Source organism: Sander vitreus, chromosome 12 (assembly GCF_031162955.1).
Source record: "Sander vitreus isolate 19-12246 chromosome 12, sanVit1, whole genome shotgun sequence".
Lineage (NCBI taxonomy): Eukaryota > Metazoa > Chordata > Actinopteri > Perciformes > Percidae > Sander > Sander vitreus.
The window spans coordinates 29,960,939-29,985,613 of NC_135866.1; the positions used below are offsets into that span (position 1 = coordinate 29,960,939).

The following is a 24,675-nucleotide window of genomic DNA, read 5'->3' on the forward strand; positions in this document are numbered from 1 at the left end:
AAAACTGCGTTTGTTTCTTAGTGCATTTGAAATAAAGATTTGCACATTCATGACAAGTTGTTGAAATTATATAATTGTTGAAAATGTCAACAGACAAAATCTGACAGAGTGACTTGAATCAACACCCTGAAATAGATTTGATAAATAACCAGTTCGGATGAGTTTTTGGTGTCAGTACCGATTCTTCCGTTTCAATAAATCCTAGCGAATAAAAATAAAAATGTCCATCAATGTTGACCAATCACAGACCCTCTCTCTAAATCCTTGGCATTACGAGCTTCCCGCGGCGTCCCGCCTCCTCTTCATGTCTGATCTGACATCTGATCTACTTCCTGTAATCCTCGTCTTCTATCCGGGTGGCGCCGGCTTCCTCCACTGGCCCTTCTCTCTTGGTTTCCATTGCGACCTCGGTGTAGGCGAGCGGCTTCTCCTTGACCGGAGCGTCGATGTGGAGCTCGGCCTCGGCCTCTGCTCCGGCCTCAGCGCCTTCCTGGCCCTCGGCGACGGCTCTCTCCTTCTTCAGCTTGATGCGGAAGGTCTCTTTGTTTGGAGCTTTCTTGGCGATGTTCTCCTTCAGCCGCTCGCCGGACTGCTTCAGTCGCTCGCCGGCTTGGTGCATCTTTTCCCTCCGCTCGTTGGGCATGACCTTCTCGCCCAGGTTGTGGAACTTGGTGCCCAGGTTGCCTCTGGTTTTGCTCATGTTCTCCTTGGAGAAGGCAGCCTTCAGGCTCTCTGTGCTCTTCACAACTGATTTCTTGATGCGGGCGGCCCGCGAGGGGTCGGCCTCCTCCACGCTCAGGTACTCCTCGTCGGAGGAGAGGTCTGCAGGGACGTCATAGGAGTCGGGCTCGATCTCCACCCCGTCCAGGCCGGATCCTTTGGAAGACTTAGTGACGGCCAAAGATGGGATCTCGGTCTCACCCTGCAGAGAGGAACAAAGAAAGGACACAAACAGTCAGGACAACACATTAACTGGTGCAGAGAGAAACAACATTGACAGAATAAAACCATCAGACCATCATACCCAGGTATGCACCCCATTAATAGTCTGGATCAACGGAAGTACATTTCCGGGACTAAGCCTGATACACAGAGATGAAACACAGACAGAGATGAAACTGAAATTCATCTGAAGAGAGAAGATGATTTAAAACAGTTAAGTTCTGCTCGATTTCTAGTTGTTGTTTTTTTACACCTGCCTTATTTAGTTTGGTTGAATCGCACTAGAGTTCATTTCCCAATTTGATGTGGTGGGTTTGGGCAGCTGTGAATGCAGCAATCTCACTCTGATGTGCACCAAAATGGACCAAACAAACGTACCGAGACCTCCTGGAAAAGTTGGTTTCGGTACCATTTCAAACTTACTCTGGAGTGGTTCGTTTGTCGGGAGAATGTGATCCGAACAGACCAAACTGCTGTAAAAACAGCACGTTTCTGGAATAAACCAGCTGCCGTACACAAACGTGGTGTGAAAAGGGATCAATCGGCTAATAAATGCTACAATGTATTATTTTTTGCCCTTGGTCTGGACCAAATTAACTGAACTACAGATATGAAGCACCCTCAATCTCGGCATAGTTTCGTCTGCATCTTCTGCATCTGATTTTCACTTTAAAGATTGTATCCCACTGATTAGTTAATAAAATATCACCCTGCACATGTCGGCGTTTACTTCCATATGGACCTAACACTGTACGGGAAACACAGACATGAAACCGATATCCGCTTTCTCATCTGTCTCTTCTATCCATTACAGATTAATAGTCATGTTGCTTGTTGATGCAGGTCGAGATAGAAAACATGATATTCCTCTGAGAGAGAGTCGGCAGCCTCTGAAAACACTGGCATCTTCATGAGATCAAGTTTTCCTATTTTTACAGATGAGGAGTAAGTGAGACTCGTTCAGACAGGAAGCTGCAGGCAGCAACACAAGCTGGACGCCAATAATAATGACACCATCTGGTTTTAGCTGTGGGGCGATTATTTTATTTTCAAACAGGACACAAACGACCTATGTGGGCGTTTTCCGGGGTAGGACAGTCTCTTAATTTCCCCTTGTTTAGGCAGATCTTTGATTCTGAGCGACGAGATAACTGTGTTGGTCTGCAAAGTTTGAATGCAGGACTTTAGCGTTACGTTTAGCTGAACCTTCAATGTAAATAAAGATATTGCGAGGGCTGTAAACACAGACACTTAACCCGAATATCTCAGCACAGACAAAATGCGTTATGTGTATAGTTTCTCTATGACCCTTGGCAGGATGAGTAGCAGTCTTATCCAACCCGTTCTCACTCCCAACGCGTAAAATACAGACACTTGGTCAGTGGCATCCTTCAGTGTGTGTGTAGAACACACCGGGCAGAGCAGCAGCTCTGCAGCACACAAGATGACGTAGTATTAAGAAAAACAACAGTAGAAAGTAGTACGAAAGACCGAAATGCCACGTTGGAAGGTTGGTTGGCGGGTGGTGGATGGGTCAAACAACACAGGACGTTCACCCAGGAGACCGGGATTTGTGTCCCGTTCTTGTCCCGCATGTCACTGAAACATTTTTGTAACTCTACCCACCATCTTTTCCTAAACCTAACTGTCCTGTTCTTGTGGCGCATGTCAGTTCAACGTACGTAAAGAGTCCCGACCAAGCGCGTTTAGACATGGCGTCTAGACTCGCGTCTAGCCCTTTGGAGAGAGAGATGAGAGTGTTAAAGTGCTCATATTATGCTAATTTTCAGGTTCATAATTGTATTTTGAGATTGTACCAGAATAGGTTTACATGGTTTAATTTTCAAAAAACACCATATTTTTTTGTTTGTTGTACTGCACATTGCTGCAGCTCCTCTTTTCACCCTGTGTGTTGAGCTCTCTGTTTTAGCTACAGAGTGAGACATCTCACTTCTTTTCCATCTTTGTTGGCACATGCGCAGTAGCTAGGTAAGATCACATCATCTAGCTAGCTGTTTGTTTCTCCAACTTCAGTAGTACAAGGCAGGATTAGCTGGGAGACTTCTTCTAAACGAGGGCACACTTCCAACTTTGTGTTGAATACCTGCAGAACAGGGACATGGAAGTAGTTCTATACAATTTATTTTGGAGATTAGGGTGAACTAGTGTGTGTTGTAGCAGTGTTTTGCCATTGAGAACGAGCTCACCCAGAGACTGAAGACAGGACACATTCAGAAACCGTATCTCACTCAGAACAGCGTGGATGGGTTTTTTCAAAGTTTGTATGCGTGTGGAAGCAACAGAGACACAAAATAACTCCCCAAATCCCAGAAAAAGGGATTTTTTTCATAATATGGGCACTTTAAAGTGTTAAATCAAATCTCTTTCTCCATCTCCTCTTCTTCTATCACCAATTGACGTTATTAATACATGACTCGACCCACATTCCCTGCCGGTGTAATTGTTGTGTCACTCTCAGTGTCCGGACGCGCTCTGATGACTCCTCCCTGATTAATGAGTGTGATCGTTGCAGGTGGCCGCGGTTTAATTAGGATTAATTAGCTTTCACATCCAAAGTCACCTGTAGGGCGCAGCAGGTGGAGCAGGTCCGAGAGGAGGGTTTGTTTAACTCAACAAAGAAACATTCAGAAACACTGAGGAACAGATGACTGTCCTGCTTGGCATATATTTAAAAAACGAGGAAAAAATAACAGTACGGCCTCCACCACTCAACCTGGCTCCTTACACCGACGCAAATTTACGAATCCTACAATGGCCACGCCAATACCTCCCCTTCAATCACTACTATTGGCCAGGCGTCCATGCTTACGCAAGGTAACGCAACCCCATTTGAACAGGTCCTATCTCCTGACCAATCGGCTATCCTAACCTTAACCACTCAAGATCAATGCCTAACCCCAATCAATTGAGCTTTTATTGAAGGGCGGGTCTTTGGCGTGGCCATAGTAGGATTCGTAATTTGGCTACCAGGACATTTGGCGCCGCCACCATAAGCATTAATAATGGTCGTAATCGCTGCTTGAACAAACGACTTAAGGGGAGCGTTTTTCGGGGGAGGACAGTCACCAAACTCAAGTCAGAGAAGGGGATGAAAAAACATCATCTAAAAAGTAAATAAAGCTGTAAATAAAAGTACAATATTTACCTCTGAGATGTAAAAGTATAAAGGAGTAGAAAATTAAAAAAAAATGCTGAAGTAAAGTACACTTATTTTGACCTAGGTACGATTAAAAGAACTCAGTCAGAAAGTGTCACACAAATAATATTGCAGGAATATTATTTTCAAACACTTTTGTTCCCCTGCAACCTATGCAGGACATTATGTAAAGTCATGTAAAGGCTCTCTGTTAGCTGGCTGACCTCTGGGAAGTGTAACTCATTAACTAAAACCTATTAACTGCACACTGTCCTCTAACGTCCGGAGTTGTGAACAGCAGCCGCGGCAGAGAGAGAGAGAAGCTCCGGGTGCAAACCAGCAGACATTTATCTTTTTCTTATTACCGCCCCGGCCTTCATTATTCAGCCTCTGGCGACGAGCGTCTCCAACCAACCGCCTGTTGCTTTCTGGGTAAATGACCGCAGCTGAAGCTCTATATTAGGACATGAACGGAGGCCTCAGAATAACCGACAGCACATCAGTCATGAGGAAACTCAACACTGCGACTGTCTCCTCTGCAGGCGGGACGGAGAGAAAGCCAGAGCTGCCCGGGACCAGACTGAGCTAAACCTGGACTCAGAGAACAGAAATACAAAGACAGAGGAAGTAGCTGTTGTATATTTGGAGACACGTGCCACCCTGCAGTGACTAAACCAGAGACGGTTTAGAACCGAGATGCCCCAACTCAGAGTAGTTTCCTGTATCTGTGTCACGTGGGCTCGGCCACGGCCACGCCTCTTTAGGAGACTAGCGGCAGGTCCTGAGTGTGTTGATTCCAACGGCAGAAGTGAACGTGAACACAGATTATGAGCGAATATTTCGCCCCGTAGTCACCAAAGTAAATATTGGAGCCGTTCTTCAACAAGCCACATATCTCCAGAACGTTCTGACACTAAAATGACGTTTATCAGTCGGACAAATCAGGAGAAAATGATCTGGCAACACAGAGAAGCTAACGTCAGCTAACGTTGGTGAACGCCCTAACAAAACTAATCTCTGTGATGCTAAATATGTCTTTTAGCTGTGTAAATATCTAACGTTAGCAAAAGAACATATTAATAAATTATTCAAATATAACTTTTCGTCCATCCACATGACGATCACTACACGTTCAAACGAGGCCACGCCCCTTTAGGAGACAGGAAGTGAGGACAATTTCATACCACTGGGGATGCTTGTAATGCGCATGCTTGTAATCTTTAATATAAAGGATCTTTGGTTAAACTCTGTTTGGGCGTCTTTGGGCCACCAAAGCAATTCCTGCAATCTGTCACTGAGAGACAGCCAAGCTAAAGGCAAATTTATAATAATACGTAGGCTCGAGGCCGGTATGTGTGTGTGTATGTGTGTGTGTGTGTGTGTGTGTTTGTGTGTGTCTCTGTGTGTGTGTGTGTGTGTGTGTGTGATTATCTTCAGAGTGAGTAGTGACTAGAGTCATAGTGAGAGAAACAAAGTGTCTCCCCTGTTCTTTCTGACCACGGTGGGAAATCTGGAGCAGGAGGAGTTAACCCTCTCCTTGACTTCATGTTGTTTATGGAGAAGGAGAAACAGGGAATGAGTCGGGGGGGGGGGGGGGGAATGCAACGCTACCGAGCCACGGCAAAGCGGACCAATCACAATTGTTGCTGTCTCCGTCGCCGCAACGCGTATTACCTGAGAGGTGTACATCAGGCTACGGCGTAGGGTCTGTCTCTATGTAGCTACGCCAAAGATTTAACACAGAACCATTAATCAAGCTTTACAGCTAACAGCTCAGGACAGAAAACGATACCAAGTTCCTGCTTTGCTCCCGTTAGAACTACTACGGCCAGCAGAGGGCGCCGCCACTAGAAACTTAGATATAGGATGTAATTGCTGCTTGAACAAACGACTTATGTGAGTGTTTTCGGTGGAGGACAGTTTCTTAGGTGTTTTAAGGGGCGGTCCTTGCAGCAGCAGGTCCGGATGATTGACACCCTCTTCTTTCTGTCTCTCTGTCAGACTCTGATTCTGGTTGACAGCAGTTTAAAGCGTGTTCCTGCTGGCAGAGAGGATGAATGCTGCGATCCAAGAATAGATCTCTGTGTCACGGATCCACAGCAGCTGTTAGCAGCACATAGCGGCCCGGTTACTATTCTGAAGTCTGGACGTTAACGAGGACGACATCTCAAAGTGTTTGTCTAAGGCAGTGGTTCTCAAACTTTTTTCAATAATGTACCCCATTTGAATTGTGTTTTTAAGCCAAGTACCCCCTGACCAGCGATAGATTTACCAAACAGCAGCCATGTAACTGAAAAACATTTAAAGGCTGATGGAAAACGTTTAAAAAAAAAAGTCAGTATTCGGTAGAAAGAAGGAAGTAAGGCAAGAATAGATGGGAAATAGTATCAAAAACTTAGAAAACAGCGACAAAAACTTTGTAAAAAGCGACAAAAACCTTGACAAACTTGGAGAAAAAAAGAAGACAGTAGAGAAAAGGAAGGAAGGAAGGCAAGAACAGGTCAAAAATAGTGACAAAAAGCAACAAAAACCTTTAAAAAATGACAAACTTCAAAAACTGCGACAAAAACTTAGAAAAAAGGGCTCACGTACCCCAGAGAGTCAGAGAACGGGATGAAAAAACATCATCTAAAAAGTAAATAAAGCTGTCAGACAACGCAATAAAAGTACAATATTTACCTCTGAAATGTAAAAGTATAAAGGAGACGAAAATAAAAAAAAATGCTGAAGTAAAGTACACTTATTTTGACCTAGGTACGATTAAAAGAACTCAGTCAGAAAGTGTCACACAAATAATATTGCAGGAATATTATTTTCAAACACTTTTAAATTGTTCATCCATTTGAGAACCACTGCTCTAAGAGATAAAAGACTCAGGAATGACTAAAACTGTAATGCACCTAACATTTTTTTTCTAGTGGTGCAGTTTTACCACAGATGAATTTCCACATAGCAAAAACCCTGAAAAGCCCCTGAATGTTTCTGACTGAACTTCCGACACGATCCTCCTCTTTTTCCAGACCAGAGCTGCTCTCGTTCAGCCTGCAGCGCCGCACCGAGTCTTTGATCACCGTTAAAAATCCTCAGAGCTCAGAGAAATGTATTTTTTATGTCCAGCTGCTTCCACAGAAAATCCCCGAGCACGGCAATTGATTACCATTATAAAGGCTGTCCATCTCCGTGACAAGGGCTTCAAAGTGTCCTCACTCTCTTTGCACGTTTAGAGGCCGTATCGTGCGTCTGTTTGGAGATAAGACACCTTGTTCATCTGTAAAAAAGTAGCCTAACATGTTTTCTTGTTTGAGTTTTTTTTATGATTACTTTTCCTTTTCTCTCTTTCTTCCCTCTTTATTTTCTCCCCTCATTTAATATTTTTTTTTGGTTTGACTGCCATAGTTTAAGTTTTTTTTGTTAACTAGTTTTTCTGTTGTAATAAACAAGAGTCTTTTAAAATAATGACGACCAATAATTCGATTCCCCCTCAAATAAATATATTCTAAACCAAATTGAAGCCCTAATCTTGTTACAGTGCTCATATCATGCTCATTTTCAGGTTCATAATTGTATTTTGAGGTTGTATCAGAATAGGTTTACATGGTTTAATTTTCAAAAAACACCATATTTTTGTTGTACTGCTCATTGCTGCAGCTCCTCTTTTCACCCTGTGTTCAGGTCTCTGTTTTAGCTACAGAGTGAGACCTCTCACTGCTGGAACATCTTTGTTGGCAGTCGCACATGCTCAGTAGCTAGGTAAGGACTACACGCTCAGTAGCTAGGTAAGGACTACACGCTCAGTAGCTAGGTAAGGACTACATGCTCAGTAGCTAGGTAAGGACTACATGAGCTAGCTAGGTAAGGACTACATGCTCAGTAGCTAGGTAAGGACTACATGAGCTAGCTAGGTAAGGACTACATGCTCAGTAGCTAGGTAAGGACTACATGCTCAGTAGCTAGGTAAGGACTACATGCTCAGTAGCTAGGTAAGGACTACATGAGCTAGCTAGGTAAGGACTACATGCTCAGTAGCTAGGTAAGGACTACATGCTCAGTAGCTAGGTAAGGACTACATGCTCAGTAGCTAGGTAAGGACTACATGAGCTAGCTAGCTGTTTCTCCAACTTCAGTAGTACAAGGCAGGATTAGCCGGGAGACTTCTTCTAAACGAGGGAACACTTCCAGCTTTGTGTGGAATACCTGCAGAACAGGGACATGGACGTAGTTCTATACAATTTATTTTGGAGATTAGGGTGAACTAGTGTGTGTTGTAGCAGTGTTTTGCCATTGAGAACGAGCTAGCATGCTAACGGTTAGCCCCCTAGGCCCCTCGTCTCGGCTAGTGACGTAGAAAGCCGTGCAGATGTTGACCAGCTCACCCAGAGACTGAAGACAGGACACATTCAGAAACCGTATCTCACTCAGAACAGCATGGATGGATTTTTTTCAAAGTCTGTATGCGTGTGGAAGCAACAGAGACACAAAATAACTCCCCAAATCCCAGAAAAAGGGATTGTTTTCATAATATGGGCACTTTAAAGCATCATTTCTGTGAATGTGTTAACTGGCCGAGATGATGTAACAATCCAGGCATGCGTGGGTGCGTTTGGACATGATCTTGGTAAGAAATTTGATAGCACTGTAGTAAATATTTTGCAAAAACTGCAAAAAGGTCAAATTTTTATAAAATAAAGAACCCCCCTCCCACTAGGCTGGCTACGGGCCTGAACAGTGGTGTGAAACGTATGACCTCATGCTGTGTAAGTTGAGACAATGGTACCCAGGTGTCCTTCAAGCCAGTGTCCAACATAACCCTTATGAGCTTTCCAGGCAGAGCAGTACTTTAACTTTGTGCCTTATGATAAGACAACATAGACCTTTTTCACGGCCAGTGGTGGAATGTAACGAAGTACAAATACTTTGTTACTGTACTTAAGTACATTTTTCACGTATCTGTACTTTACTTAAGTACAATCAATAGTGCATACTGTTGACTTTTACTTCGTTACATTTTGCAGCAATTATTCATACTTTCTCCTCCACTAAATTTCTACAACGTTCCGTTACATTTTCGTTACGTTTTCTGATCAGTTTTTCCCAGGGCTTAATTTGAGCCAGAAGACACTAGAATATGGATCTGGAGCCTTTTTTATTGGATCCGGCACCTCCTGTGTCACTAAGAAAAATGAATCACCTAAATGAAAAAAATAAATGACTGTTTGTGTAGTGTTCAATGTTGTTATCTGTCTTGTTAGTCTTTATTCCCCACTGATGCGTTTTGAGGTGAATTTTCAGGGTAAGACAGAGGGGGGGGGGAGAGGGACGGAGGGAGGGGAGACAGAGGGGGGAGAGGGACGGAGGGAGGGGAGACAGAGGGACGGAGGGAGGGGAGACAGAGGGGGGGAGAGGGACGGAGGGAGGGGAGTCAGAGGGGGGGAGAGGGACGGAGGGAGGGGAGACAGAGGGACGGAGGGAGGGAGACAGACAGAGGGGGGAGAGGGACGGAGGAGGGGGAGACAGAGGGACAGAGGGAGGGGAGACAGACAGAGGGGGGGAGAGGGACGGAGGGAGGGGAGACAGAGGGGGGAGAGGGACGGAGGGAGGGGAGACAGAGGGGGGAGAGGGACAGGGAGGGGAGACAGAGGGACGGAGGGAGGGGAGACAGAGGGACAGAGGGAGGGGAGACAGACAGAGGGGGGAGAGGGACGGAGGGAGGGGAGACAGAGGGGGAGAGGGACGGAGGGAGGGGAGACAGAGGGGGAGAGGGACGGAGGAGGGGAGACAGAGGGACGGAGGGAGGGAGTCAGAGGGGGGGAGAGGGACGGAGGGAGGGGAGACAGAGGGGGGAGAGGGACGGAGGGAGGGGAGACAGAGGGGGGAGAGGGACGGAGGGAGGGGAGACACTTCAACAGCGTGGCACAGGCGCTTGTGCTGGTTGAGATTGCTGTTAGCCTCGTTTAACTCAGGGGAAAATGTCAAAAAGACAAGAAAGTTTACTTAACTTTTTCAAATACGCTGGCCAGTCGGATCCCAAACAAGCAGAAAACGTTTCTGCCGATCAAGAATGTGGAGACCACGGTGGGTTTTTTGGTTAATTTGACACACGTACCAAAACCACAATCTTTTTTTTTTTTACATTTCGTACCCATGCAGTGCACGTTCTGAAATAAAAAGAAACATTACCCTGATGTACACATAGCGTTGTTGAGTTTTTTTTAGTCAGAGAAGCTACGTAGGCAGCGTAATTTCTTTTTTGTTCCGTTACCTCCAACCCCCGTTTTGAGTTGCCGGATCCACCCCCCCCTCTGCGCTCCGGGACGTCCCACTTTACAAATTAAGCACTGGTTTTTCAATGGCATATATTGGCCAGGCGCGTACCGCTCCAGGTACTACTGCTGCTCCTGTTACTGCTGCTGCTCTTGATACTCTGCTTGGTCATATGTGAAGCATCCGTTCACATATCTATCTTAAAAACACTCCCGGTCCTCCTCAGCTGTGAAGCCACATATTTGTTGTCCAAGCCCGTGTGTTCTTGTAAAGAAGACAACACAAGGGTTAAAGGGCCGCGGAGCTGCTGCTCTGCCCGGTGCGATCCATGCTTGGGAAGTGATTGCACCATTGACCATCAAAAACCTGGTCTAAAGTCAATAACGCAGCATTTCATTGTTATTTTAACAGAGCATTAGTAAAATGCTCCTAGGCTCGTGCACAGCGCGTGCACACTATGCTTGTTACACACACAGGGACGCACAGCATAAATATTACGGTGCAGATCCTCCATCATAACAGCAATGCTCCAAGGTCCAAACGCGCCTGGCTTTTAAAGGGAATGGGAGATGATCTCTGATTGGTTGATTGCATGTTACGCCCAAAACACACCTCTGACTAATGAAGACACTAAGTACAACCCTTTTGAACCATGCGCCCAACGCACGGACCCTTTTTTCCGCCGTCAAACTAGCAAAAGTGGATTTCGGACACGCCCTAAACGCACCTGCGCTTAGATCGTTGAAATAGGGCCCATCGTGGTTAAACTGTACTGCCTGCCTAAATTCTTTCCTCAATTGAATGTTCATTAAATGCTTCTGTGTAATTCATCAAGGCCTCCTGAACCTTCTTCACGTAAGTGAAATGAGCTCTGCTGCTCCTGAGTTTTTCCTTACCAAACAGGAACATTTGTTCATGCAAATGTGGATTTTTAGACACTCAAATGTGTGTTTTCAGATTAACGATAACAAGCGAATCATCCTGTTTTCACCTGATCTGATTGAGGCTGTTTGCACTTTGGATGAGAGCGTGCCCTCTCAACATAACGAGGAAGCTTTTCATAAATTGTCAGCATTTCAGAGTCGAGGGCTCTTCAGCGTTGAACTTAAAACACTCTTCATTTTCTTTACATTCCCGCTCGTCCCTGTTACTGCGTCGACCACTTAATGAATTGAGTCAGAGCTCATTACAGTTAAGATCTGGCACACAGAGCTCGTACCGCCTGAGGTAATGAATTCTACTTTTCCTTTTTATACTTAACTTAATTATGCTCCAGTTGCTCTTTAAAGGAAACCTGGACCGGACACTGAAGCTGCCCTGCCACAGAATCCAATGACAACATCTTGTGTTGGCTGACTTCAGATTATTATTTGAGTTTTTAAAGTGTTCTTTCTTCAACTGTCCTCATGGCTAAAAGCCCCAATAACAATTTTCTCAATCAGCGTTTTTACTGTAAGCGATATTTTCCTGATGAAGCACACAACTTTCTGCCAAAGTTGCAAACAATCGTGTTTATCGACCCAATCAAAATGCTTGTTTCTAATAACTTCTGGGTAGAAACCTCCAGCGTCCCCACTGGTCACGTTTTCACTTCTGTTCAATCTTTACAAACCCAGAAACACCAACCATCTCGACATCTTGAACAGCAACGAATTCTCAGTTTTGAAACACTAAAACCAGCGGTGTAGTCTACATGATACGCAGGTATACGCAGTATACCCACTAAGAAAGCTCCAGGATTTCCATATACCCACTTAAAAATGTGCAATGACACACAACAACATACTTTCCATTATAATTATGGTATATATAGAATTGTCATCTGTGTTTTTCTTCTTCACATAGGCTAAATAAAGGGATTTCCACCGTAAATTGGTGCAAAATGTATCAGAATGCAGGAAATTAAGTCTTTGACGCTCAAAATCTTCCTGCTGGAGGACACCCAGACCCCCCCCACTATGATATGCCCCCTCCCAGACCCATCCTGGCCCAAATATATAGGCCCATACATATACAGTACAGTATACCCACTACAATACATTAGACTACACCACTGACTAATACCCACAAATGCATTTATACCATTAAACGTTTGACAAAATTGCTGCGACTGACGATTAATTGAGTGACAAATTAAAAAATACTTCTTAAAGTTATTGAAAGAATATGAATGCCTCCATTGTCAAGTATAACTCTCTACGGTTCATAAACCCAGAAACATAAACCATCTCCATTTTCCATCTCCATCCAACTATTTTTGTTATCACTTATTCTTAAAAAAATAGATTCATTCAGAGTAGTGTAATGTCTTTTTTTTCTTTGTTTTTGATTCATTTTGTCAATGTGATGTTGTAAATTGTATTGTCCCAAAAATAGACTGCAGGACCCCAAGAAGAAAAGCTTCTAGCTCATGCTGAAGCTAATGGGGATCCAAATAAAACAAACAAATCTTGACATCTTGAACACTTTGATCCGAACCTGAGCTTACCTGGTAGATGACGACGCGGAACTTGTTGCGGGTGAGCAGCTCGTCCTGCGTGGTTTCCACCTTCTTGACGCGAACGTTTTGCTTCTCGACGCGCGCCCGGACCTCCTTGACATTGGCGCTGACCTTGCGAGTCTTCTGCAGGAGCTTCTCCACCGTGCCGCTGGTGTCCGTGTGGTCCTTGGCCAGCTTCATGACGTCGCCCTGGATGGTCTTGATGTTGGTCTCCAGGTCCAGCTGACGCTCCTCCATGCGCTGCTGGCAGGACTGCACATTGTCGATGATGCCGGCCACACGCTCCAGCAGAGACAGAATGGTCAGGGCGCTGATGGGGTTCCCGGACTCGTCCTCTACGCCGATGATCTCCAGCTTCTCCTGGACGCCCGCCGTACGATACTTGTGCTGATCCATTGCAGGGTTTCGATTATTAGGAGATCTTTCCCTTTGAATTTGCTTGAAACTTGCTTAAAAAGTTTCTAAGTGTGTTTCAGTTTGGGGAAAGGGGACCAGGACCAGTTGACTTGCCAGCAAGGAGACCGGAAAGTGGCAACACCCAACCGCTGTGACCAAACTCAGGTCTGGGGAGGGGAGAGAGGAGAAACTCCACCTACCCCCTTTTAAAAAGGCTTCAGGATCCAAAGGGAATCTGAATTCAGCCCTCATCGGGATGTAGGCCAGGCGTAAACTCAGAGGGGAGCGGCAATGCTCACACGAACCCCCCCTGACTAAAAATAATCTTTGTAAGGCGACACTCTGACATTTTGGGAAATGGCAAAGCTGAGGATGATGGAAACCCCCCGACCAAGTCCTGCTCTGCTTTGTTACAGCCAAACACTGATTCATAATCTTCCGTTATTTGCGCGTGGGTTTTTTAGGCTAGCAGCTGTGCTAACATGTTCATCAACAGCAGCTTAGGAGTCATTCTGCAGCACTGCAGAGACAAATGCGAAGATGCCGCAGTTGTCTGGTGTGATTACACAGTGCTGGAATGTTTTTTAGGGGGATTAAACATCGCAGTGCTGCCCTTTTTTACTTTCCCCTGGGCAGAAGAGTCCAAACATTGACTGCGATCTTAAGCTCTGACGACTGACAGTTTCAGAGCGCGGAGGAGTGTCAAAGTGACTAACACCCACTGATCTGAACAGCCACTGCACAGAAAGATTGAGCATGATATGTGCTAAGTTCAGTAGGCTATTAAAAAGGCAGTCAAAAGCTAAAATAGCATGAAAAAAAGCAATGAAATGTAATAGGGAAAAAAATCACACCCATCCCCTCAAATAAAGAATCTTCGAGTCAACCGTAATCACACATGCACACAGCATCCTGAAAGATCCTTCACACTTTCTCTTCAAGGAATACGAACTCCTCCCATCTGGCATATGCTATAGAGCCAGTAGATGCAAAAGCAAATGCCTTAAGCTCTCATTTGTTCCCAGATCAATAGCACTACTGAACAAACAACCAGTCCAGTCCTCATCACTATAATAATGTATTGGCGTTAACTAATGTAACCTGTGTATGTTTACTCACTATGTCCAATTCCTATATTCACACTTTGCATTTATTTATCATGTGTAACTAACTTATTATGGGGCACATGCAATGCTTACCTATATCAGAGCCTGTGTAATATCCTCTCAACTAGTGGATGATCTTATTTATTGTTTGCTTGTCCAAAAACACATTGTTGTCTTGTTATATATTGTTATGCACTTACTGTCTGTTGATGTCTGGTGCTTGTGTTTGTCTGCAGCTGTTGTCAGCGTTTCTCTTTGCCCAAGACAAATTTCCTTATCTTATCTTATTGATGGGTACATTTGTTTTAGTTTTTTTAACCTGGACCTTATTTTCCCATGTGTTTGTGTCTAAGTGATTGATGGGAACAACAATCTTTAGAATTGGTCCAGTATTAAGCAAGACGAAAGAACCTGCACTGTCACGTTAATGGACAATTACGCACCTTCAAATTTAAAGGGAGTCTGGTGGGTTTGGTGATGGGGATTTTGGGGCTGTTTCATGTTAAACAAAAATGTCTATATCTGTAGTGATCCTTTCCATAATGTTGTCAGACACTTAGAATAATACGGCTGCTGGTTACAGCATTCACGCTCAATACTGGACAAATTTAAAAAGCTTTGTATTCACATTCACTTAGATATCTAAGCATTGGAAAATAGGGTCCAGGTTGAAAAAATACAGACATTAACCCTTTAATATGCTCTATTCAGTGGAGCGATTCATCGTTGGTCCTGAGCTCACATGACCTAGCTTTGTGATCTTTTAATAACAATGTGTTGAAAAATATTTCTTGTCCATAAATACACACATGAACGGGTTAAAAATAACACAGGCCTACACTTACAGCCGCCCCCCTAAACCTGCAAGGATTAGCTTTTGTGACTTGCTCCCAAGCAGTAATGAGTCAGTCCCAAAGAGCGCTAAAGGGTTAGCATTGAGCACTAAGCATAGTTTCTCCTTGCATTTTCCTTGTAGATCCGTTTTCAGTCGCCTACAAACAGCCAGTAGACAAACTGTACAGATGCAAACGTCGGATAGAAGATATGTAAAAAGGCTCTGCAGATTTTAAACAAAGTAAACATAAATAACTCTTAACACATCACCATGACAAGCAGAAAACTAAACTAACTAAATTCTGTATCACTGCTGAAAAATCAGCAGATTCTGCTTGGATCTGTTGATAATACATTCAAATATTGTGTCTTAATGTGTTCCATCTTGTAATTTATGGTCATGCGTCGATCATGTGTTCCACCAAAACATGTTTGTTTTAAGTTAACCAACAAACTAAATTAACCTTCTTAACACGGGCGTCATCTTGACTACAAAGATGGCGCCCGTACTACTCACGCTCAGTACTACTCATTTGATGTAATTTGCATATCTTAAACTTGTAAACTCTTTGTGAGAACTCTGAGTTTCAGATTCTGTGGAGCCTCTGACGGGAATTGCTAGATGCCATTAGGAAAATCCTCATCAGGATCGGGGATCAACGTCTGGAATTCCTTACATACTAAACTCAAACTGGATCCCGACTGGGATCACTTTATACTTCAACTGAAACTGTTGAATAGGGAGCAGTCATGTAGTCATGAATGATCCGCTGCATCCCGTTTAATGTTGTTTTATTGTTTTAGTCTATGGCTGTGTCTCATTCCTCATACTTCCGTCAGTACACTGCTAATGTGCACTGACCACTTACTGCCGTAGTCCCACTTTGGATGGTTAGTGTTGTCCCAAAAGGAACACTTACTGCGTGTTAAAATACTTACCGGAAATGACGAGCGGGATGAGCGTGACGAACCTGAGGAACGCAGCACATATGAACGCGATTTTCCAGCCCGCCAAAAATACAGGCTTTCCTGTATGCAAATGAGGAGCGGTCGGCTCGGCTCGCTGCCTCTCAAAATCTGACGAAAATCATTTAAACCGACCTTTGTCGACCAAAAACACAGACAGATTCAGCAACTGCACGGCCTATTTCTCGCTTAAAATGTTTTAAGTAACACGTTTCGGTGATCTATCTTCGTAAAATACGAGATTGTATTCTGAACGAGCCGCCATTATGGTCGGTTTGAAATTCTCGAGCAGCCAGACCCACCTGACGTGTTCGTCCAATCAGCTGCCGGTCAAGGGCCCCCTTCCGCTTTGTAGTCAAGATGGCGCCCGTTTAGTGCGAGTAGAGTCCATCGTTCCACACTGAACTTTTGGACCGTTTTTAGGGGGTCACCTGGGTACTTTCAGTGCTCTGACTTTTTGCGTTATCTACACGATATACTTAAAACTATGTGTTTGAAGTGTGCAAGTAGGCGCTTTGAGACAGCCTTTGTCTGGTATTGTTTTGTCTTATTTGTTGTTGCGTTCTGAGTTTTGCATTTTAATGCATGTATTGATTGTTGTTTGTGTACTGTACTGTCTTCTACGTATGTGTTGTTTGTGTTCTGTACTGTCTTCTACGTATGTGTTGTTTGTGTTCTGTACTGTCTTCTACGTATGTGTTGTTTGTGTACTGTACTGTCTTCTACGTATGTGTTGTTTGTGTACTGTCTTCTACGTATGTGTTGAGTTTGTGTACTGTCTTCTACGTATGTGTTGAGTTTGTGTACTGTCTTCTACGTATGTGTTGAGTTTGTGTACTGTCTTCTACGTATGTGTTGAGTTTGTGTACTGTCTTCTACGTATGTGTTGAGTTTGTGTACTGTCTTCTACGTATGTGTTGAGTTTGTGTACTGTCTTCTACGTATGTGTTGAGTTTGTGCACTGTCTTCTACGTATGTGTTGAGTTTGTGTACTGTACTGTCTTCTACGTATGTGTTGAGTTTGTGTACTATACTGTCTTCTATGTATGTGTTGAGTTTGTGTTCTGTACTGTCTTCTACGTATGTATTGAGTTTGTGTTCTGTTCTGTCTTCTGTCTTCTACGTATATGTTGAGTTTTATGTATTTTTAAAGACCCATCCAGGGACGGGCATCGCAAATTAGCTTTGGCTATAAATGCTGTAGCATGTTGTTCATTCTATAAACTTATCTCTATACAAACAAACATTTAAATGAAATGGATATAAAAACTTCCTGATATTTTCCTGACTGTAAGTGAGGCACTACTTCAGTATCCCAGACGTTTAAATGAATGAATGTTGGATGAGGATTGGTGTTTAGTACAGAGAGGTACTTTGGAGATGACGGATTGCTGAATGTGTTCGACTGATGCCAGCAGCTGCTCCTGTCCCTAAATACCCCCCGCCACCCACCCCGCCTCTACTCTTTAACTCTATATTTACTGCAGGCGAGCGTGCCTGAGCCCCCTGCCCCTTGTAGAAATGTCAGACACATACATTGGTTTATTTTCATGGGAGAGTCAGCGACCTCTGCTCCGGTTCTGTCTTTTTTCAGATGAGCAGTTTTTAATAAGACTGGAGAGTCAATGAATGACTGGAGGCCGTATTTAACCTCATCCAGCCTCGTTTTCAAACCACAAAGTCCCAAAACTTCTCTACATAAGGGTAGATATTTTTTTCTGCGTTTGATAAATGAAAACTGCAAAATGCCAGATGAAAACAATTTCAACGTAATATAAAAAATGCAGAATGTTTTTTCTGACCAACGCTCCAAAACCTGAAGATATTCAGTTTAAGATTATATAAAACAGAAAAGCAGCAAATCCTCACATTTAAGAAGCTTTAGGCTGAGAATATTTAGATATTCTGCTTGATAAAGGCGATTCCACACGTTGGAATTCATTCATTTTACTGCAAACTTTCTTCGTTTTAAATCCTGGTTTGTCCAGGCGAGTTTTTGAAGAAGTACTCAGATCTTTCACTCAAGTAAAAAGTAGCAATAATAAAGTGTAAAAATACTCAGTTACAAGTAAAGTCCTGCATTCAAAATCTCACTTAAGTAAAAGTGACAGCATCAAAATATACTTAAGTATCAAAAGCAAAAGTACTCACTGTGCATATTTATGCAGCCTTATGGAGTCCCAAAATATATTTTTTCTTTTTTTTTTTTTTTTGCACGCAAGATTTGAAAACACAAATTCAGGATGTGAATATAAAACATTGTTTGAGACTTCAGGAGCTTTCGTTGCTAGTTGTGGGGCCATGTACTTTATTATTCCTACAAGTACAAGATGAAGTACAACTGTAACCTGAGTAGGTCTAAAGGCTCCGACACACCAACCCGACGGCCGACCGTCGGCAGAAAAGTCAGTCGGACTGATCAGTCTCCCCGAGGTCCAAAAAGTGCCTCAGAACACACCGAAACGATGCCGACTTCGGCGTACGTTCTGCGCGTGCGCGAGACGTAATACAAAAAATGAAAAGCGAAAATGACGACCGCGCCACGTGGGTCTGGCTTCTCCAGCCGACCGATAATGGCGGCTTGTTCGAAATACGATCTCGTATTTTACGAAAATGGTTCAATGAAACGTGTTTCGGAAAACATTTTAAGAGAAACAGGCCGTGCAGTTGCTGAATCTGTCTTCATTTCAGATCAACAAAGGTCAGTTTAAGAGATTTTCGTCAGATTTTGAGAGGTGTTCGTCACGCTCATCCCGCTCGTTATTTCCGGGTTAGCACTCCACCAATCAGATTGGTCATTGAGTCCGACTGCCCGCCCTCCAACCCAGCAGGTCAGGTCGGCCAAAATGAAGTCCGACGGCACGGAACACTCCGAACAGACTCGAGTCACTGACCTCGCCGGACTGTCTCTTCTCTCCTCTGTGACAGTAAACTGAATATCTTTGAGTTGGGGACAAAACAAGACATTTGAGGACGTCATGTTGGGCTTTTTGGGAAACACTGATCCACATTTTTCACCTTTTTCTGACATTTTAGAGACCAAACAAGCACTCCATTCATTCAGAAAACAATTCAGACATTAATCAACGATGAAAATAATTGTTAGTTGATCTAGTATTTAGTATGGAATTGGGACACAGTATCTCTGAAGAACAAAAACTATAGAAAAGTAATTTGTACGTGTGAACTGAAGAGTCTCCCGTGACTCATCACACACGTCACCATCAATAATCTGTTTCTGCAGTGATCCCACACACACACACACACACACACACACACAGTACAAACCTCACAGGATAAAACGAGACACAAAAATGACAACACACATTTCACTCAAATGACACATCAGCACCCCCGGTGTACATTAAAAAAAAACATTTCCTTTTTTATTTTTGGCAGAGACCAAAAATAGCCTCTCAAAGTCTACATGCAGAATATTAACATGTCAAACACATTCTAGTCACATTTAGAGAAGTCACCGCTGCGATTTTCGACGACAAGTAGAAACCTACGACCTGTAGACTAAGACTTTACAGAAATACAACTCCTGTGACAGAAAATAACAATGACAGACATACAGAGAAGACAAACATGCCCTGAACTTGCACAGTCTAAAGCCCAGTTCAGACCAAAGATTCACGACGAGACAAAATGGTTTTAGAACGTCGTATAGAAAAGTTTCAGTGGTCTGAACCGGCCTGTCTCAGCTCGACTCAAACCAGCTGATGGTGACGCTGCGACTCAGCTGGTGGAGTCTCCAGAGGCTGGTTTTAGAACGTAAGAGACGTCTCCTGTTTCAACAGCCAATGAGAAGTCAGCTGGTGGAGTCTCCAGAGGCTGGTTTTAGAACGTAAGAGACGTCTCCTGTTTCTACAGCCAATGAGAAGTCAGCTGGTGGAGTCTCCAGAGGCTGGTTTTAGAACGTAAGAGACGTCTCCTGTTTCAACAGCCAATAGAGAAGTCAGCTGGTGGAGTCTCCAGAGGCTGGTTTTAGAACGTAAGAGACGTCTCCTGTTTCTACAGCCAATAGAGAAGTCAGCTGGTGGAGTCTCCAGAGGCTTGTTTTAGAACGTAAGAGACGTCTCCTGTTTCTACAGCCAATAGAGAAGTCAGCTGGTGGAGTCTCCAGAGGCTGGTTTTAGAACGTAAGAGACGTCTCCTGTTTCTACAGCCAATGAGAAGTCAGCTGGTGGAGTCTTCAGAGGCTGGTTTTAGAACGTAAGAGACGTCTCCTGTTTCAACAGCCAATAGAGAAGTCAGCTGGTGGAGTCTCCAGAGGCTGGTTTTAGAACGTAAGGGACGTCACTGTGGTGGAATTTCCCAAACCACCGTGTCGTAATAAGACCAGACAAAAGGAAAGGTTACGCTGGGTTTCCACAGGCAACGCTTTTCAACGCACACAAAGGCATAACTTTACACACAGGTTGTGTTTCAGAGAACTCAAGGAATCGAGGGAACAACACAGAAAAGGCATCGTCATTCATTGGATGTAAAGTTAGGATTGTTTTTGTTCACTTTCTATATAGTATTTGTCTTCGCTGTTTTCACACAACATTAAAACGCTAAGACTTTAAAGCGATGGGGAGTTAGTTGCACACCGCTAACATCTGTAGGACCTGTATCTGTTCACATGTTAACACCAGACGGAAACAGGGTTTTTAAGTGATGTTTTAAGAGTGTTTCCTCTAGGATTATTATAGTTTATTTTTTCTGTAAGGGATCATCTGTGCTTGGAATGTTTCGCTGAGGAGCAAAAATGCAGGAATAAAAACTAACAAAAGAAAGAAGAAATAGACAATTATTCTCTCACATTCAAAGAAAAGCCTTGGTTAAAGCTATCTCAGCAACCAAGACTCTCAAGTTACATAAAAAAAATCATTGACCTCCATTTGCAGTAGGTCCTTCAAACCCCGAAACAGCCGACACACGTCCGTTACAATCCTCTGAATTCAGGTTTTCGGATGAAGATGCAAAAACATTCCTCCGTGCGTTTAAATCAACACGATTTCCTCGTCAAAAAAGCTAAATTGTTTTTTAGAAGAACGCACTCCAATGGTTCCCACCGTCGATGCAACTGCAAGTGTTTTTTGTTTTGTTATTTTCTGGTGCGGGTAAAGACAGCCGACTGTTTCCCCCCCCCCAAACTTTACACATTTCTTTCTTCAACAGCGACTAAAACCATCAGTGTCCTCCGTTCATCAGTCCGACTTTTTGGATTTCCTTCTCCGTCGGATGAAGAGGAGGCGCCGAGGCCGTCGGCTTTTCTTTTAAAAAGTTAAAACTACACCACAATACACAGTTTTCACAAGTCATGCGCATATACAGGAACTAGAATTCAGAAAGCAATGCTTGAAATAAAAGTTAAACATGAAAAACTTTTGAGTAAAAACTACTTTAAAGGGGCGCCCGGATAGCCCAGTTGGTAGAGCGGGCGCCCATATATAGAGGTTTACTCCTCGACGCAGCAGGCCCGGGTTCGACTCCGACCTGTGGCCCTTTGCTGCATGTCATTCCCCCTCTCTCTCCCCTTTCATTTCTTCAGCTGTCCTGTCAATAAAGGCCTAAAAATGCCCAAAAAATAATCTTAAAAAAAATAAAAAATAAAATCTAACTATAAAAAATAACTAGTTTAAAGATAATCATGATTATAATAATAAATTATTAGCTTGTTTGGAAAACAGTGACGTCTTTACATAACAAAGAATAAGTGTAAACATATCTATATCACTGGCTGGCCCCGACTCACCTCCTACGTAAATACAAACTGCATTTGGTGATCAGCTGCACATTATTTGTAAAACAAGAGACCGGCTTAGAAATATTCGTTTTCAATAAATAAGCACATTCCAGAGGGGCAGACATCACTTTGTTAGCCAGTTTACCAAGGTAGCGTATTCATAAAGCATTCAACAAAACCTCTAATGAAGCAGTTTAAAGTAATTAACACAGCGGACATGTTAACGATGTAAAGTGACAGCGGGTTTTGACCATTCGGCTCCTTGGACTTGCGGCAAAAAAACTAAAAATTCCATCCAACAACAAAAAATGAGGGAAAATAAGGCCCCTTAAATAAATATTCTTATTTTTCTTATCGTTTCCCAGGAGAGAGAAAAAATGTATGCCACACATCTGCCGTTTAAAAAAAAATGGTATTCCCACGCCGTAAGAAAAGACTTTTTAAAAAAAGAGCCCAGACCAACACGGCTATACCATCCGGGAGTTAGTGTCCGAGGAAAAGTGTCCGAGGTTTTGTTTTTGCCGGCGACCCCTGTTGTTTTTTGGACATTTCCTGAAAAGAGACAGAGAGAAGATTTATTAGTTTCCATGATGTAACCTCTTAACAGTGAGACTAAAGACACACGTTTCCCTCCCCTTCTAACAGGTTTCCTTGGATTGTGGTGGCACCTGGATTGTGGCTGCGCCTTGAGGCCAAATGGCCCCTGAATCATTGCCATGCCTTCAAAGGTCTCCCATTGTGTTTGTCAAAACAAGCACATGGCCAAGAAGCCAGCCTACAACAAGGCACGGCTGCCAACCACTAATCACCGCCTCCAGCTGCCTCTCGTTTGCCCTCGTCAGGCCAGGACAACAGGAGCCACGCCGACCAAGGCGCGTGAGTCTGTGTTTGCCACTCAAGCTAACCACTGCGCTGTTTCCTGCCCCCAGAAAGCCCATAAACTGAAGCCAAGGAAGACTCCATCAATCTCCACTGGAACTCGAGGTCTCCTGTCCCCTCCTTGCACAACTTCACCGGTGAGCCCCTCTACTGCACCTCGCCTACCCAGCTGAATTCCCCAAGACCTAACCCAAAGAAAGATAAAGCACCCACCTCAGTGGGTTTTCACTGGAATCTGATTCTGGTCCATTCTTGTCCCGCCACAGCCTGTTGCTGTGATCCTGCTCAATAAATATCTTTACTGTTACTATACTTGCGGCTGTTCATCATGTCATTCATTATACCCACTGCCAAGGCTTTAAATTTACACCTGCTAATAGAGCTGTTCCGATCCCAGTATCTGCAAAGCCTCCGATACTGCCTAAAATACTGGTATTGGTATCGGAAAGTACTGGAGTTTATGCACCGATCCCATACTATGTAATTTAGCCCAGAAGAAAATCTACTTTAAAGTAGTTTATTTATGTTTTTTTTCCGTGATGACTCACTTTCAAACTGGATAATAAAATAAAGCTCAGTTTAACCCAAGCAACAACAAAGTTAGAAATCACATCCATACAGGGATACAGCTGTTAAAGCTACATTGTGTAAGAATTTCTCCCATCGAGCGGTGAAATTGTATATGACAACCAACTGAATATTACTTTCTAGCCCCTCCCATTCCGAGCATGTTTTAACTCCTACGGTGGCTGTATTATTCCAAGAAGTACGACTTCGTCGGTGAGTGTTCCTTCCATTCCAATACTTTGGTCTTGTTGCTTTGCCTGTCGCGTTGTCATTTTAATTCTCTTTTTAACTTCCTTGGTGACTCCGTTACGTGTCCTCGAGAATAGGCGTGATCCTCCATCTTCAACGGGCTTTCAAATCTGCCAGCAGTCGCAAGTAATTTCCCCTTGGCATTCGTCACAGCCAATAGGTGTAAAAGCGCAAAAGGCTGAGGTATGTCCCTTGTTGGCTAATGTATTTTAGAGATGGAGGCGCTACATGGCGGCCGTCATTCGAGCTACTCACTCGTATGTTTTCTGAATGTCAGATTCTACGCTTACAAGAATACTTTGATTAGTTGGTGGAAGTAATTATACATGAATGAGCACATATTTGTGAAAGAACAAATGTATAAATATGAGTCATATTTCTGGATTTAATGTGGTTACATCCGAGGCAGACGGCCACCAAGAGCCAGGTTCTGTCTGAGGTTTCTGTCCGTTTGTTTAAAGGATGTTGATTCCTCACCCGTTTGCATTCTCACAAACGTTTTCGTATGATATTGTACGAAAACGTATGCACACCAATTGGTATGACATCCTAGGAAATTACGCCGGCCGGTCACATGAGTTACGGTTAGCGGCCTTAACAGGTACATTTAGCCGAGAAAAGGTGACTGTGATGTGTCAGGAGAAAGAAAAAAATGTATTTGCAAGAAACAAAATTAGACCGTGTTTTGGTTTTCAGTGTGATTTCGTACACCAACTTTTTTTATTCTTTAATCCGTTTGATTGCTTTACAGAGCCTTTCAGAGGCAACCCAAAATGACTAGTTAAGATTGGAAAAAAGATTGTGGTTTGGGTAAAAACACCGGTCCCCTTAAGAAGTACTCCTGGGACATGAACACCTGTTTCCTGGTGAAAGTCTTGTGTTTTCTCCTTAACTTCTTCAGGACATGAACACCTGTTTCCTGGTGAAAGTCTTGTGTTTTCTCCTTAACTTCTTCAGGACATGAACACCTGTTTCCTGGTGAAAGTCTTGTGTTTTCTCCTTAACTTCTTCAGGACATGAACACCTGTTTCCTGGTGAAAGTCTTGTGTTTTCTCCTTAACTTCTTCAGGACATGAACACC

The 24,675-nt window shown here is 43.5% G+C and overlaps 2 protein-coding genes across 2 annotated transcripts in view; both read right to left on the reverse strand.

The window, feature by feature from the left end:
• Positions 1 to 325: 325 nt before the first annotated feature.
• On the reverse strand, positions 326 to 13,256 carry cavin4a (caveolae associated protein 4a). The gene is made up of 2 exons (XM_078265124.1): positions 12,849 to 13,256; positions 326 to 922 (listed from the first exon to the last, which is right to left on the reverse strand). Exons 1-2 carry the CDS (start codon positions 13,254 to 13,256, stop codon positions 326 to 328), a joined length of 1,005 nt encoding a protein of 334 aa, XP_078121250.1.
• Positions 13,257 to 20,266: 7,010 nt separating this feature from the next.
• LOC144527196 (tomoregulin-1-like) overlaps positions 20,267 to 24,675 on the reverse strand; it is a 91,332-nt gene continuing 86,923 nt past the window's right edge. The window contains exon 10 of the mRNA XM_078265123.1: positions 20,267 to 22,451. Coding sequence (XP_078121249.1) covers positions 22,367 to 22,451 — 85 coding nt within the window. The 3' untranslated portion in view covers positions 20,267 to 22,366. The remainder of the gene's footprint in view (positions 22,452 to 24,675) is intronic.

Excerpts from the sequence above, each read along its gene's own strand:
- cavin4a (XM_078265124.1), bottom strand. The coding sequence starts at position 13,256 with ATGGATCAGCACAAGTATCGTACGGCGGGCGTCCAGGAGAAGCTGGAG. Across the intron at positions 923-12,848 it reads TCCGCGTCGTCATCTACCAG|GGTGAGACCGAGATCCCATC; the intron begins GTAAGCTCAGGT and ends TCCTCTCTGCAG.